Source organism: Prosopis cineraria, unplaced genomic scaffold, assembly GCF_029017545.1.
Source record: "Prosopis cineraria cultivar Desert tree isolate PC_DT_omini unplaced genomic scaffold, ASM2901754v1 PC9, whole genome shotgun sequence".
Classification (NCBI taxonomy): domain Eukaryota; kingdom Viridiplantae; phylum Streptophyta; class Magnoliopsida; order Fabales; family Fabaceae; genus Prosopis; species Prosopis cineraria.
In genome coordinates this window covers 29332942-29348284 of record NW_026555340.1, presented here as the reverse complement: position 1 = coordinate 29348284, position 15343 = coordinate 29332942, and the positions used below count along the sequence as shown (strand labels likewise).

General features: G+C 36.7%; 2 protein-coding genes across 2 annotated transcripts; both read left to right on the top strand.

Annotated features, from left to right (window-relative positions):
• Positions 1-285: 285 nt before the first annotated feature.
• Positions 286-3819, top strand: LOC129320422 (histone deacetylase 6). Its single transcript, XM_054965872.1, has 6 exons — positions 286-943; positions 1718-2158; positions 2243-2385; positions 2747-2837; positions 2921-3030; positions 3494-3819. The coding sequence occupies exons 1-6, from the start codon at positions 398-400 to the stop codon at positions 3546-3548; spliced, it is 1386 nt and encodes a 461-aa protein (XP_054821847.1). The 5' UTR covers positions 286-397; the 3' UTR covers positions 3549-3819.
• A 137-nt stretch (positions 3820-3956) lies between these two features.
• On the top strand, positions 3957-5755 carry LOC129320423 (uncharacterized). The gene has a single exon (XM_054965873.1). It carries the CDS (start codon positions 4271-4273, stop codon positions 5246-5248), a length of 978 nt encoding a protein of 325 aa, XP_054821848.1. The 5' UTR covers positions 3957-4270; the 3' UTR covers positions 5249-5755.
• The last annotated feature ends 9588 nt before the right edge of the window (positions 5756-15343 follow it).

The window sequence follows — 15343 nt, the reverse complement described above, 5'->3', positions numbered from 1 at the left end:
AACTAAACAAATTTTATTTTATTTTTGTTTTAAATTATTAAAAAAATTATAAAAAAATTAATAAATCTATCATCAATTTAAATAATATAAATTTAATTTTACAATAATTTAATATTAAATTTTTTTATAATTTTTATAAATTAACTATTCAGAATTACTTTAAACGATTTAGTTTTAAAATTTTTACAGGTAATTTTATAATTTTTATAATTTTTATTATTATTATGAATTCAGACTATGCGGGATGCGTTGCACTTATTTGTAGAGTCGTGTGCATGAGCGAAGCCCCTCCAGTCAATAGCTGTAAGCACTAGAGCGAGAGATAGACCGAGAGCGAGAGGGCTAGAGAGCGAGGTTTGGGAATATTGGATCTGGCAGTAGCAGTGCTGCATAGAGAATGGGAGAAGGAACGGAGGGTGGTGGTGTTTCTTTGCCTTCGGGTCCAGACGCCAAGAAGAGGAGGGTTACCTATTTCTACGAACCCACCATCGGCGATTACTACTACGGCCAGGGTCATCCCATGAAACCCCATCGGATTCGCATGGCCCATAATCTCATTGTCCATTACTACCTCCATCGCCGCATGGAAATCAACCGTCCCTTCCCCGCCGCCCCCGAAGACATCCGCCGTTTTCACACCGACGAATACGTCGAGTTCCTCTCCTCCGTCACGCCGGAGACCCTCGGTGAGAACACATTCTCTCGTCAGCTCAAGCGCTTCAATGTTGGCGAGGACTGCCCCGTCTTTGACGGCTTGTTCAATTTTTGTCAGTCCTCTGCTGGTGGTTCCATTGGCGCCGCTGTCAAGCTGAACCGTGGCGATGCTGATATTGCCATCAACTGGGCCGGCGGTCTGCATCATGCCAAGAAGTCTGAGGCTTCTGGGTTTTGTTATGTCAATGATATTGTCCTCGGCATTCTTGAGCTGCTCAAGGTTCACAGGGTAAATTCAATTTCTTTTAATTGTCTGAATTCCCCTTTCCCTCTTTATCTTTTCTTAGTCCGCGATCCTTATGTTAATGTTTGATCATTTGTTGTTTTGGGACACTTATTGCTGCATATACTTCCATAGCTTGTGTGCATAAACCTTGCCTCAGTTTGCTCCCTGTTTCTTGGTTTTTTTCTTGGATCAATCCTGGATTGCTGCTGCAGAATATGTAAAATTTTCCCATTGAACTGCATGGCAATGAATTTAAAATAAGTTCGGTGATGCATGGTGCGTGGGTAATTTAATTTACATGTGCCTTGGAACATATTTATGTGGCGTTTTGATATAATAAAATTATGAGCACTTTGGAAAATCATTAGATCGAGATTCCCATATACCGGGTGCCGCCAAGATATCAGCCGATGAGATGTCATCGAAATGGAGTGACTGAAGAAAGTACTGCTAAGCACACAGTAATGGTGTTTACATTCATATGTTCGTTCTGTAGGGCTGATGCTTTTTATGTTTGGTACCAATCACAATCCCCCACTCGCTGTGCTTTTAATTATAGTTTTTCTGCCTGTTCAACGGAAATGTTTTCCTGGGAATGACATTGAATCCCAAAATTAGCAGCCATGTAGCCATTTTTATTCAGTCACAACAGTGATTCTATTCCATTCTTATTTCACGTTTAGACATAAGAGCAAATGCTTATTTATGCCATATGTTTATTTTTGTCCTTTTCCCAATACGATATTGTTCTTACTGTCCATTCTATGTTGCTGGCAGCGTGTATTGTATGTTGACATTGATGTTCACCATGGAGATGGCGTTGAGGAGGCTTTCTATACAACTGACAGAGTGATGACAGTTTCTTTTCATAAGTTTGGGGATTTTTTCCCAGGCACTGGGCACATCAGGGATGTAGGGGCAGGCCCAGGGAAGAATTATGCTTTAAATGTCCCGTTGAATGATGGAATGGATGATGAGAATTTCCGTGGGTTGTTCCGCCCCATCATTCAGAAAGTCATGGGGGTGTATCAACCTGATGCAGTTGTTCTTCAATGTGGTGCTGATTCATTGTCTGGTGACAGGCTAGGTTGCTTCAACTTGTCTGTCAAGGGTCATGCAGATTGCCTTCGTTTCCTTAGATCTTTCAATGTTCCTTTGATGGTCTTGGGTGGGGGAGGATATACGATTAGGAATGTTGCTCGTTGCTGGTGTTATGAGGTCCCTCCCCTTTGACTGAATTATGCATAATTCTTTTTGTTGTTTAGTCTCACTAATTGATTACACTTCCTTTCTCTGTTTTAGACAGCGGTGGCTGTGGGTGTTGAACCTGATAATAAGTTGCCTTACAATGAATATTTTGAGTATTTTGGCCCAGACTACACTCTTCATGTTGATCCATGTAACATGGAGAACCTTAACTCATCCAAGGATATGGAAAAAATAAGGTAATCTCAGCATTAGTAACTTTTAGTCGAACTAAAATTGAAGATTCTGATTTCATCCATATGTTCTCTTAATTAAGGGAGTCCTACCAGTCTTGAGCAATTACAAATTCAGTTACTCAAATTTATTAAGTTTTCTGCAATAATGATCTTAGAGTCTTCTGCCTAGTTGTATAAGCACATAAGAGATATAGTTCATGCCTGCATGATGGTCTTTCCTTTGTGGATTTCATGTTGGTTGCATGTATCGCTAGGCGACTGAAGCTTGGGTTTATTGAGACTCCTACAATGCGGTACCTTTGGCACTGTTAGGCTTTGCATGGAGCAAGCGGTAACTAATATTGATTAACTGTTTTGTTTTCAGGATCACATTATTAGAACAGCTCTCCAGACTTCCTCATGCACCCAGTGTGCCTTTTCAGACAACACCATGTACAATTGAAGTTCCAGAAGAGGTTTGCCCCTTAACGTAATTATGGATATTGCCTCCTCATCTTTTTCTTCTGTTGGATTGACTTTTTTCAGTAAATGGATTTAGGTGGAAGAGGACATGGATCGAAGACCCAAACGTCGCATATGGAGTGGTGAAGATTATGATTCTGATCATGATGAAGATGTGAAGGCTAGTCCAAAATACTCAAATATAAGGTGAAGATCATATTTTGTTGTAACATTAGTAAATGCATCTAGTTTATCAGTACCTTATAGAGGAGTTATGATGTGATTGTCTTCCGACTCTGTAACTAGTGACTTTACAGAGCCTGTAAAAGATTTTAGCACCATTCTGGATGGGAGTTTTATGTGGATTATGTAGTACTCCCTTGAACTATTGTATAATCGTCTGTTTAGCCATTTGTCAAAAGTCAATGTGCTGTCCTCAATCATCTCTACCTAAGGAGATTATGTACCCATTTAGATGTGGGTTCTTTGCGTTGCATGAAACACTGCTCATTTCTTGGCTTCCTATACATTTTATATACGCACACACAGATATTGACTATCGCTATTGATGGCTGCCATGCTTATGCATCTCTGAGCAAGTGAGTTCACCATCTTAGAAGAAATGTTGTTGCATTCCATTTAACGGTGAGAAATATGCTGTGTACTGCAGGGATGTTCCTGATGAGATGGAAGAAGAGAAGCCAGAAAGGCACCCATCCTCCTGACCCATACGAAAACGGAGCAAGTTCATGCACAGCCAGTCTGTGTAGTATAAACGGATATTCCAGTCGGTGGGGAGTGTCCTATATACACTTGGTGTTCGCGCGAAGGAGGAACGTGTTCTAGAGTTTTGAATATTTTGATGTATAGACACTAGGAGGATACAGTGATAAATCGTACTTATCCTTTTGTTTTGTGTAGTCTACCCCCATCCCCAACGTCAGGACAAGTTTTGTGAAAAAATGGCCAAATGACACGCGAGTGTTCTCATTCATACATCAATCTTAACATACATACTTTTCACATGTTGGACGATATATGTGTCAGATTTCTTCTAACGCCAGAAAAGGAAAAATCCTAACCAAAATTAGTTACCTTAGTAATATAAGATTGCTCACATGTGTTCTCAGGTAATGCTGGAGCTAGATATTCTTAAAGGGATGAAAAGAAAAGAGATTATGTAGATGCTAAAGATCTAAATTTAAGTTTGGACATTAAACCGTCCGAAAGAATTAGCATCGAGGAATGAGTGTGCGTTACTTCTTGAAGGAGTGCAGTGGAATGCGGTGAAAGAACAGGAGGAGATGGCGGAGGCCTCCCATAACCTCATCGTTTTGATGTCGAGAAAGCTGGTTAAGGGATGCCTCCCGCATATATGCGACGCGGTTGGCTGTAAAGCAGTTTGGTCTGCACCATCAGCAACTGCGAGAGAGCGCAGAGAATATCAATGGCGCTTGCTTCGTCCCAGACTTACCTACCTATTCGCCATTCCATTCTCATTTCAGGCCATCCTCTCCAACACATCCCGATAAAAAACTCTCTCCTCCGCATAACACCTCAAACTTCACTGGCAGTTAAATGCGAGCAAAATCGCCACTCCACTCCCCAAACTACAACTCAAGACGACGGTATACCAGTGGAAGACGTCACCTTTTTGGCCCGGTTCAAATCCAGGTACAACTACATCCGGGTGCTCCAAGTTTCGCGAAAAGCTGATCACCCTTTCGCCGGTTCCAGGCTCCTTCTCCTCGATGGCCCTGGAAACATCCACAGCATATCCTTCCTCTTCAGATTACTCACCAATACTTACTTCGACGTCTTCGCTACGTTGCCTCCCCTTTTACCTCCCGGGCCCATCGGAATTCTCGGCTTCGGTGCAGGCTCCGCGGCTCGTCTCCTGCTCGAATTGTACCCGGAAGTGGTCATCCGCGGGTGGGAGCTCGACCCATCTGTAATTGACGTTGGAAGAAAGTATTTCTCCCTCGAGAAACTTGAAAGAGAACACCCGCAGAGGCTTTTCATATATATTGGCGATGCCTTGAAAGCCAGCTGGAAAGACGGGTTCGCGGGGATTTTGGTCGACTTGTTCTCCAAAGGTAGCTTGCTACCAGAGCTCCAGGATCCAGCCACGTGGGAGACAATGAGCAAGAGTTTGAGAAAAGGCGGGAGAATCATGGTGAATGTTGGAGGTAGTTGTGTAGAGGCGGAGAATAAGCTGAGAGATGGCAAGATTGTAATGGAAGAAAGCTTGAAGGCGATGGAACAAGTATTTGGTAAGAAGCTTCATGTCCTGAATCTGGGGAATCGGAAGGATGATAGCTCCCTCGCTCTTACTGGAGATTTTCCTGAACCGGACGTGTGGAAGAAGGCGCTTCCTCGTTCGTTGAGAGACTACGTTGATTTATGGACGCCATATTCAGTTTAGTGTTGGTGAATCCGGTGGCCGCGAAATGGTGCTCTTTCTGTGTTTGTATTTATTCCTCTGTGAAATCTTCTCCTCCGAAAGTTCCTCCTTTTGTCCTTTATTCGTTGCTTTGCATTTCATATTTCCGCGTAGAACCTTGTTCCCGTCTAGACAATAGTAATAGCCACGATCAGCATGAAGCTAGATCAAAGCATGCGACGAGAAGGTAGCTTTGGTCTTCTCATGAAGCTGTAGTGAAATTTACTTGGAGCTCTCACCTCTCACTCTAACACACTTCTGAGTTGCCCCTGTTGCTACATGACTTGCTCTCATGCTACGGCTCTGACGGAGATCATGCATCGTTTTGACACCAGCATACGGCATCGTGCTGCTCCATAACTGGGAAAATATGAGAGGGGAATTCCATTGGTTTGGCTCCCACAATTGTATTGTCCTTTAGAATTTCTCGATGATGTAAAGTGGGACCTATTTAGTTTTCTCATCTAATCAATTCGGTTTGGTTTTTAAGTGATTTGATTTAGTTTGATTTAAATTTAGATCAAGCTTAAATTTTTTTTTAAATATTCATGTTCACTAATAATTTTTAAGTACTAATTATTATTTGTAATGAAAAATATTTCTGGAGCACAAATTTTTTTAACAATTAATTAGCATATTTAATTATTAAAAATTAATATATTATCTTTAAACACTTGATTATAAAATTTAAAAATTATCATTAACAATTGTAGATAATATTTAACTAATTGTAATGTATTTTTAGTAATGATTTACAAATAATTAAACTAAGGAAAGGGGAACAAACTTTGCAAATTTATTAATATATATATATATATATAATATATTATAAGACTTGGTTCAATTTTGTTCAAGTTTCTAAAAATAAAGGCTTAAACTGAACTGAATCAATTAATTTTATTAGGAGAGAATAATAAAGAGGTCTCAAAAGAATCAATTAATTCAAGTTAGATTTCAACTGTTAAATTTCAAAAATTTGAACCTGTATTGTGATATATTTTTAACTTGTTTTTTAAATTTTAATATGGTTGAAGAATAAAAAAAATTATTATTTTTTATTAAAATTTGGAATATAAGTTGCAAATTCATCATAATACAGTTGTAAAATTGAAAAATTGAGTTGCAAATTCTTGAAATTTAACACTTGAGACCTAACTTAAATTAATTGATTCTTTTGGACCTCTCCATCATTCTTCTTTTTACCGAAAGAAAAACCAAATGAAACCTTATTTATAATTGGTTTTAATCGGTTTATGTTGACTTGGTTCGATTTGATTTGTTGTAATCAGTTTGTATTAATTTTAAACATTTTTTATATATGAACACCCTTCATATAAGTCTCACTTAACACAATTAATTATATTTATATTTATTTACAATTGATTTTAAGAGAATGACAATGCAATTAAACATTCCCAAGTCCATTAATTAATTGTCATTCTCCTAAACTCAATTATTAATAAATTTAAAAGTAATTAATTGTGTTGAGTGATACGTTAAAGTAATTCTCCCTTATATTTTCGTTAACAGAGGAAAAGGGGAAGAATTTTTTGCTGGTTTTTTTTTTTCCTGATAAGTTCATATAGCATCAGTTTTATGTACATGTTACTTGATTGCTGCTTTTATGCCTCTTTTTTGTATCTCTATTTTGGCTTCTTTGTGCCTACGGTGATTTACAATAAGAACAATATCTCAAAATCGGTTCAGTCCCTGAAATTCTCGGCCCTTCATCCTAATGTCGACGAGACAGTGACGTTGTACTCACTTCCCAAGGAATGCATGGTTTGGGAATGGAAAGTGGCTTGCATCCCAATGTTGTGGTAGGTGGTTTATGGGTGAATAACTAACTGCTCGAAATGAAAGTGCACTACTTGGAGATTATGAGAATAAGCTTTAATTTTTCAAAAGAAATTGAACTTGAAATGTAAGATGACAGATTCTGATTTGATCGTCTGTTGTCCAGTCAACAAATGTAGAGCCAAGAGGTGAGACCCATGGTTGCGCGCGGATTGGAATCAGATTGTGTTTTGGAGGTAATTAAGTCCATAACTGAATAAGGAATTCATAGTTATTAGTATTTGATGAATCCACTTTCTATGCTCTTTTTTGTGCTTGTTACAAAGCTGACCTAATCATAAGATGTTCCGTAGATTTTCAGGATAACGAAAGACGAGGTTAACATTAAAGCTAGACCCGAGCATTATGTTCACCAGGCGTAACTTCTCAGTATCGCAGGGAATAATAACAGGTGATCTGACAAAGATGCCTTGACTGGAGGCAGTTTTTGATAATTCTGAAAACTAATAAAATTCAAGCCGCGTGAGTTCTCTTTATATAGACGGTGCTCTTGTCAGATATAGGAGGCCCGTGGCTCGTTATAAAGGTCGAGTGTTGATAAAGCTCTCGTTGTTGTTGTTACTTTGGCATATAGAGAAAGCTCTTATAGGTTTGCTTAACGCTGAGATGCCGCTTGCCTTGCAACACTGAAAGCTGAACTTGAATTATAGAAATATCAGGAAGACACAGTCTTTGAGGATGAAAATTTTGATTCTTATTGGATAATAAAAACATGGAGGGAGGTTAGAGACCGAGAGTTATAGCTTAATGTGGCTAAGGAGTTAGTAGAAAAGTCAAGTAATACCTACATTTCGATTGGTCCATTTGTTTTGCTTTAGCTTCTCTTTTAAAGTACAGCCTCGTCATGTCTGCAGGGTTTCACTAGTTAAATATGATTGATCACTGTCTTATTTCTGTTTGGACTGATATCTTATCTCTCTGATAGATCTAATGCCATAAAAAAAACATGAATCTGATTCACTTTTGGCTGGAGAGCACAGAGCACAATAATTAAGGCCTGCAGAGAGATTTGGTTGTCATCATTTTCAATTCCTGATGGTCAGTATCAGTATGCATATATTTTCAAAAATTGGCTTCTGAGCTGAAAATGAACTGAGAAAGTGACTACACTTGAAGCATTCAGTGGCTAAAATTTAGCCATGCTTTTCTATCACTTGTGCGTTTATCTGTCAGAAGCAACATCACACTTCTAATCTGCTATTTTCCAGGGTCTTCACATGTCGTGATGTGCTGACTGCGGGACTTCAGGGAGCTGAGCTACATTTGCAAGCTACAGAAAATCTGTGGACCACCAGGTTACCTTTCAATCCTTCACCAAATAATAATTTCCCTTTGGCTTCTTTAGTTATTGCATGTCATGTTTGGTCATTGGTCCGTATGAACTACATTGTGGGAACCTTCCCCTTCAATCATAGTAAAGTGTCTTAGGAAGCTGAACGTTAACTGGTATCTTAATGAGGTTTCATTGGCCAATTAAAATAGATGACCACATAGAAGGCCATCGGCTTTTCTTGAATGTAATTAACAATGATTCACTTTGCGAACTTTGATATAGCCAGCCGCAATTCATATCTTGCCAAACTACAGCTGCATTTTTAACCAAGTTTTTTTCAGACTTTCAATGGCCAGTGATCTTGCTTAAAAATTGCACTTCTGCATCATTTTTTTTAAGGCTAAATTTTTTTCTTAAAAAATTTGTTTTATTTCTGGTTCTATTATTCAAGTGAAATCTTGCAACATGCATTTAGGGTGTAACGTACATTACTGTAAATTACACGCTACAGTGATTTAATTAGCTGATGCTTCTGTCCATTTACAAGGTTTCAAGCTGATACCTTTGACGAGATTGTAAAAATAACAAGCTTCATTACTCTGCCGTTTTCTTTTCTTTCTTTTTTTGGGGGGGGGGGCCCACAAGAACTAAGTTTTGCATTGTCATTTTGATGATTTACTTTTCTTTCATTGATTCACTAAATCTAAAAGAAACATAATCTTTAAACTTTATAGCTTTATCGAATTTTATTTTTAATGATTGTAATTTTTTTTAGTATTTTCAGTCCTTATAGAGACTAAAATTATTAAAAAATAAAAATTATAGAAGTCTGGAAAACAAAATTATATAATATTGTTGAAATTATAGAGATTGAAAACACTAAAAAAAACTACAAAAACTAAAAATAAAACTGAATGAAATTATAAGGACTAAGGATTATATTTTTCTAATATAAAATGCTGCATAGCCACCAAAAGTACCAGTAGAATTTTATTTCAAGAGTGGACCGCTGGAATAGAAGTTCGTGATATGATCAGTTATAAATGTAAGATCATAATAAGAACTAAGGCCCAAATTTGATATATACGTATATGATGGATGCCTTCCCTTTTAATTACACTTGATTCTTACCCTGGCTATAATTTTGAAATGTTGAGCATAGAGTCACCATCGAGAGGTCCACGGCAGAGTAAACAATTCAGATGCCAAACTTTTCACCTCCCTGAAAAGAAAAGAAAAGAAAAGAAAAGAAAGCATAACGATTCTTTTGCTAAGAAAACCCACTCATTTGAGTCAATTCATTCTTCTCCTCTCTTTCTTGGCTTTAATCCACTATATGCGAAATCCTTTCTTGCACTGCTTATGATTGTGCTAATCATCTGCCATTACTTAGATGCCAAAAACCAAGTGCTGCAGTGTAACTAAATCTTGGTGCTCCTATCCTTTTCTGAGAGCATAATTCTATTTATGACTCTTTGATGAAGACCCTTGCTACTTGTTTCACAATTTTCTGTTACATATGGAACAATTCTCTGCACCCTGGATATCTGTATGACTGCTCGAACTTTGTAGATGGAGATAATCTGTATTCATTGAAGCTTTACTTGGATCTACCTTCTCTACTTGTTTTTGTTTCTATTTTCTGATCACAAACTGCAAAACACAAGCACAAAAGAAAACCAGCAAAGAGGAGACTTTGCAATTCTCTAAATCTCTGCCAAATAAATATTTAAAAAGGGTTTGAATTTCTCACAAAGCTCTTGCAATAAAAAAACGTGGCACTAGGTTTGTCCTAAATGATTATAGAATTGAAGGGTAATTGAGCCCTCTTCTTCATTCCTGATTAACCGAAGTTCCTTTTCTCATCTGATGGCCATTTGGAAAGGAAGCTCCTAGTAATAGTAATAATGGCAGTGAAAGAGACGCATGAGATTCTTTTGTGAAGTAGGAATCAGAATCCAGACGAGCTATATATAAAAAAATACACAGAATAGAATAGGATAAACTTTTAGCAGAGCATGGTTGGTTTAGACTGGATGCCATACCATAACATAAGTGATAATTTTCAGTCTCAGTTAATTAATCATAATGGCACTCATATCACATTCCAACATGGAAGGCGCATGCTCTCCAAACAAAGTAGGGATATGTTTGTATGCGATAAGAAAATGGTTATAAGGAATTAAAAACCAAACCAAAAAAAAAATTGAGGGCAACTACTGATTATCAGTGGCAGGTGGGGAAGTTTGTGTTTGGTAGAGACAATGCAATTTAGAGTAGCTAGGTCAAATGTTTTTTCTGCGTTTGGTTTCATGTCAAACATGTTTTTTTTTCTTAAAAAAAGAGTTTTTTTTTAAATGTTTTCTGTCTTTTTTTTTAGGGAAAAAAACACTTGAGAGCTATTTAAAGAGGAATAAAATAATAGGAGGTAGAGGTTGCCTGTTTAATTTCCGTATGTTGTCACGTGTGCGAGAGCTGTTTGTATAGTTAGGGTTTGGTATGTTTGTGAAAAGGAATCTTACTATTCCAACAAATACAGATGAATCTTTCCCACGTGTACCGTATCAAAACTCCTATACATACATATGTATTATGTATGTATGTATGAAAAATATTTAGATGGATTAGATGTATCACATCATTTATGATCTATTCAATTAAAATATTTTAAGTAATCTAAATAAAATCTTACATAATATTTTTAATTAATTTTATTTTTATAACAAAATACAAGTTTCATTTTTTATTTTTTCTCTCTCCATTATCATTAATATCAGACTCTATTTATATTAAGTACCATCTAAATGTCACATTTTTATTAAACAAATCACAAATAACATAATATATCCTATTTACCTAAATATTTCTCATAAATATGCGTGTGTATTGTTACATCCCATCATGCAATACTTCCTCCCATATCTCTGCTTGATCATTCTCCATTCCCAGGAATATATAGAAAGTGCTACCACGATACGTCGAGTCGCACAACCTCTTTGCCCAAGTCACTTAAATCTATGATGTATTTTACCTTATCTGACGGTTTTGTCATCAAACCTTTTTTCGCTACAGGAAAATTAAAGTTGAATAATCTGCACTGTATCCTCATCATGCATTTTTTTTTTATTGTGTCTCTTGAGATATACTGTACGTATTTATCTAGCGTGAATGCATAAGATGAGACAGGGTTCTACGGTGGACGCAGTGTTGAAGATGGAAGACAGAGAGAGGGTGTAATACTGTGCTTGTTTTGTGGGAAAATAATGGAAAGTGAGGGACAAGGGGATCAGAAGGGTGAGAGTGGTGTCAAAATCAAAGGGCTAATATAAGAAATAATGGGAATGGGTTGGGTAGGAAGAGATGGGGTCTGTGAGATTGTGGATAGGGGAGACCGGAGACTGAAAATGATGATAAAAAAGGATTGGGAAAGTGATAAGGACTAAGTGCAGCTACCACAGTTGTGGACCACTGTTCTTTCTCCTTTTCTCTTCTCTCTTTTTCAAGTTCTATGTGACCGATCCCAGCCCCTCAATTCATATGCATATATTATGTATTCACTGTATTCATTAATTTAGTCCCTCTTTCAACTCTTTCGTGTTCTCTCCTGAGAAAGTTGAGAGAGTTTCAAATTCAAGTTTCGGCACAGAATTCAACAAAATGGACAACTCAAGAAACTTATGTTACAAATAAACGTAATATATTCAATCTTTTATCATGCATTCATTGGTTTAGTACATGCATCTCGTTTGCAATTCCTAGTTTTCGTTTATTGTTACAAGTACTATTTCAAACAATGAGATAGTCATATTAGGAAAACATTAATTGATTAAGAAATGGAGAAGCTACATATACTACTTTCCGTAAGATATTATTGATAATAACATAAATCAAAGTCCATTAACGCAAACTTCAAAAATCACATATTATATTTGAGTTCTTTTTTAATTTTTCCGCGCCTAACACTAAATAAATATGAAAGCCACCAGATACGAGTGGTATCCAAATAGTAAATTATCCTGTTTATCTACGTGTGCGCGCGCGCACCAATTTTTTTGAATGAAAATATCTTCTTCCATAACATATTAATTAATTAGAAATACATTCAGAGTCTTGTGTGTGTGCAGCCTACTGTAAATTTTTAAAAACAAAACTTTTTTCCTTGGTGCTTCTTTGAGATAAATCGAAAACCGCATAGAATTCGTCATTCAAATTAAATGAAAATGTTGGTGGGCTTATGCTACTCATAAAAACTATACGTATAACACAAACTTGGTGTTAAGTGTAGAGATGATTTGGGAGGCCATTGGAAGGAGTTGGTGAGGGAATAACTAGGAAGAAAAAAAAGATAATACCAATTTAACAATAATGCCTTGTTTCTCTTTCCATGACTCAATTAAACAACTCTTTCGCCGACCAATCGGAATCTCGAATTCCTCAAGGAAGAGCATATGATACTAACCTATATATCATTATATATACACATACTACACCGTAAATGCTCCGTTTTTGCCCGTTTCAGACTCATCACCAAGCAATAACTTTCCACTTTTAGCGATATATACGAATAATTTAATTTAAAATTTAATCACTCAACATGATTAACCTTCTAACTTTCACTTTTCCCTTTGGATTTTACCCCCTAACCGATCATCAATGATATTATATTATAATTAATATCTATAAAGAAGTCAAGAGACGAGTGATCACTACTCGAGCTAGGGAGCTAGGGGAAGCTATGGAAATCTGCTAATGGAAAAACATACGGCGCTATCACTCTGTTACTTAACCTTGTCTTTGAAGAGAGCGATAAAGGCTATATCCCTCAGAAACCATGTATAACTTGGAAAAAGGTTTGCTTTTTCCCCCATGACTATGTTCCTGAGAATTATCGAATTTTATTCACTCAAAAAATATAATAATAATTATTTCTTCGCCCTCATAATTAGCCTGTATATATGATTATTTATCTTTAACAGTATTCCAATACTTTTGCAGAGTTTTTAACAAAGGATGTACAGCGCAAAAAATGATGCCACTGCCTGATTGCCAAATGAACATTTGTATAGCAGTTGTACGTACGTAATTATGATACAGAATACTTTGCCATGTGAAAGCCACATGATTTTACGGTATTATTACTACAAATTACATGTAACGCAAAGGAAATAAAAAATCTATCACTTTTGATTTTAATTTACTGAACTTGATGTGGATGTAGCTAAAAGCAAATAAAGGGACTCAACATTTATAGGCACAAAACAGAAAGCTTTAAATGCTGCGCGTGTGCAGCGACATGATATTGAACGGAGCAGCCTGCAGCAACAAAATTTGACCTCTCGAGCTCCAAATCTAACTGCATTAGAGTTCACACACACACACACACACACATAAGGAGATCATTTAAATATGAAAAGAGATTTTCTGGCTTTACTAGAGCCTAGCCACTGTGCCTTAAAATTGACAGGAGGGCCTAATTCTTGAGGGTCTTGTTCTCTCGAGAGTCGACCAGCAAGTTACAGAATGTGCCATAGCCACTTGATTTTGAAGTTCACGATATTATACTGATGTGTACAAGACATGTCCGCATAATTAATTCTGTTGTCTGTAGATGGGATCAAGGGTTGATCCAAATTTTCTCCTCAATTGATAGAGATATTAAGTACAGTCAAAATCCCCATATCTCGGCAAATTAACAATATAATTTAATCTAACGGTGTGCAGATTCAAAACATGCTTTATTTAGTTAATATACAACGAGGATGGCATAATTTTCTCGTCAGATTTTTCAAAACATGTCCGTTTCTAGTCATTACCGCTTGTATCTTTCACCCTTTTGTAAGTATTCTATTATATAAATAAATATATATTTTTACCCCAGAAAATATATATATATATATATATATTTCCTCCTTTAACAGCATAACCGAAAGGTAATAAATAAACTACTAAAGGAAACATATTAACTACCTGCAGGTATATTGCTAAACCCAACATCCCTATGCGGCCAATTGTTGGCGCTGCTTGAATACAATCATTATTCTTATTCTTCTTTCTTCCCCCCCCCCTCCTTTTGTGATGAACAATAATAATTCCGTAATTATTGAATAATTGGGTCAAATAGTTACACGAAATTTCACCGCATATTATGCTGATTTTGTGAATACAATAACTACCGCAGATCTTGGGCAATCAGCAACTCTCCTACTCTTTCCTCTTTTTTAAGTATCATTGCACTTTTATTCTATCATCTTCGTGCATGTAACTAAATCATAAGGATTTCGCGTCCCAATGCAGAGCAATAAAAAGCAATTGTATATATTAGGAATAATGTTAACTCACTCTGACATCATTGTTTAGAGTCCAAGAAGACGGACAGTCAATTGATATGCACACAAAAGTCCAACTATCTCTGGTGCAAAATATGACCGTACATGTGAGTCTTATCTGTATGTCATGGTACAAATAGACAGCAAAGAAACCCCTCTAAGCGTCTCCTAGGCATCCAAATTTTTAGTCCCGACTCCTAATAATGATCACTTTGATCTCACTCATGTTATGCGACACGTTTTTTCTTTTTCTGATACATGTTTCCTAAATTATTTAGTAAATTTTGCCTCATAGTAGATTATTTCGAATTTTCTGTCCAACCAGTGATCTCAAAAGAAACATGAATCCCCACAAACATGAACCTAATGCATTATATTTTGAACAAGTGGTATTCTCAGATTTATGCTTTGTGAGAGATGTGTTTTTCCAAAATGATTGACAAGGAGTGTGAGTTGATGAGATGGAGAGGGAATGAGAATGGGAGACATGCTCACATTCCAGATATTATTATTAGATGCAGGGTCATAGTCATTCTTTTTTAGTGTACCTCCATTTATTAGCTTTGTCTTTTGCATCCATTCCTTCTCCATCCACTCACTCACTGCTCTCTCTGCCTTCCC

Bases quoted from the DNA above. Each gene is read 5' to 3' on its own strand.
- LOC129320422 (XM_054965872.1), top strand. From the start codon at position 398: ATGGGAGAAGGAACGGAGGGTGGTGGTGTTTCTTTGCCTTCGGGTCCA. The intron at 2,159-2,242 runs GTCCCTCCCCTT...TCTCTGTTTTAG, and splicing joins CTCGTTGCTGGTGTTATGAG to ACAGCGGTGGCTGTGGGTGT. The intron at 2,838-2,920 runs GTTTGCCCCTTA...AAATGGATTTAG, and splicing joins CAATTGAAGTTCCAGAAGAG to GTGGAAGAGGACATGGATCG.
- LOC129320423 (XM_054965873.1), top strand. From the start codon at position 4,271: ATGGCGCTTGCTTCGTCCCAGACTTACCTACCTATTCGCCATTCCATT.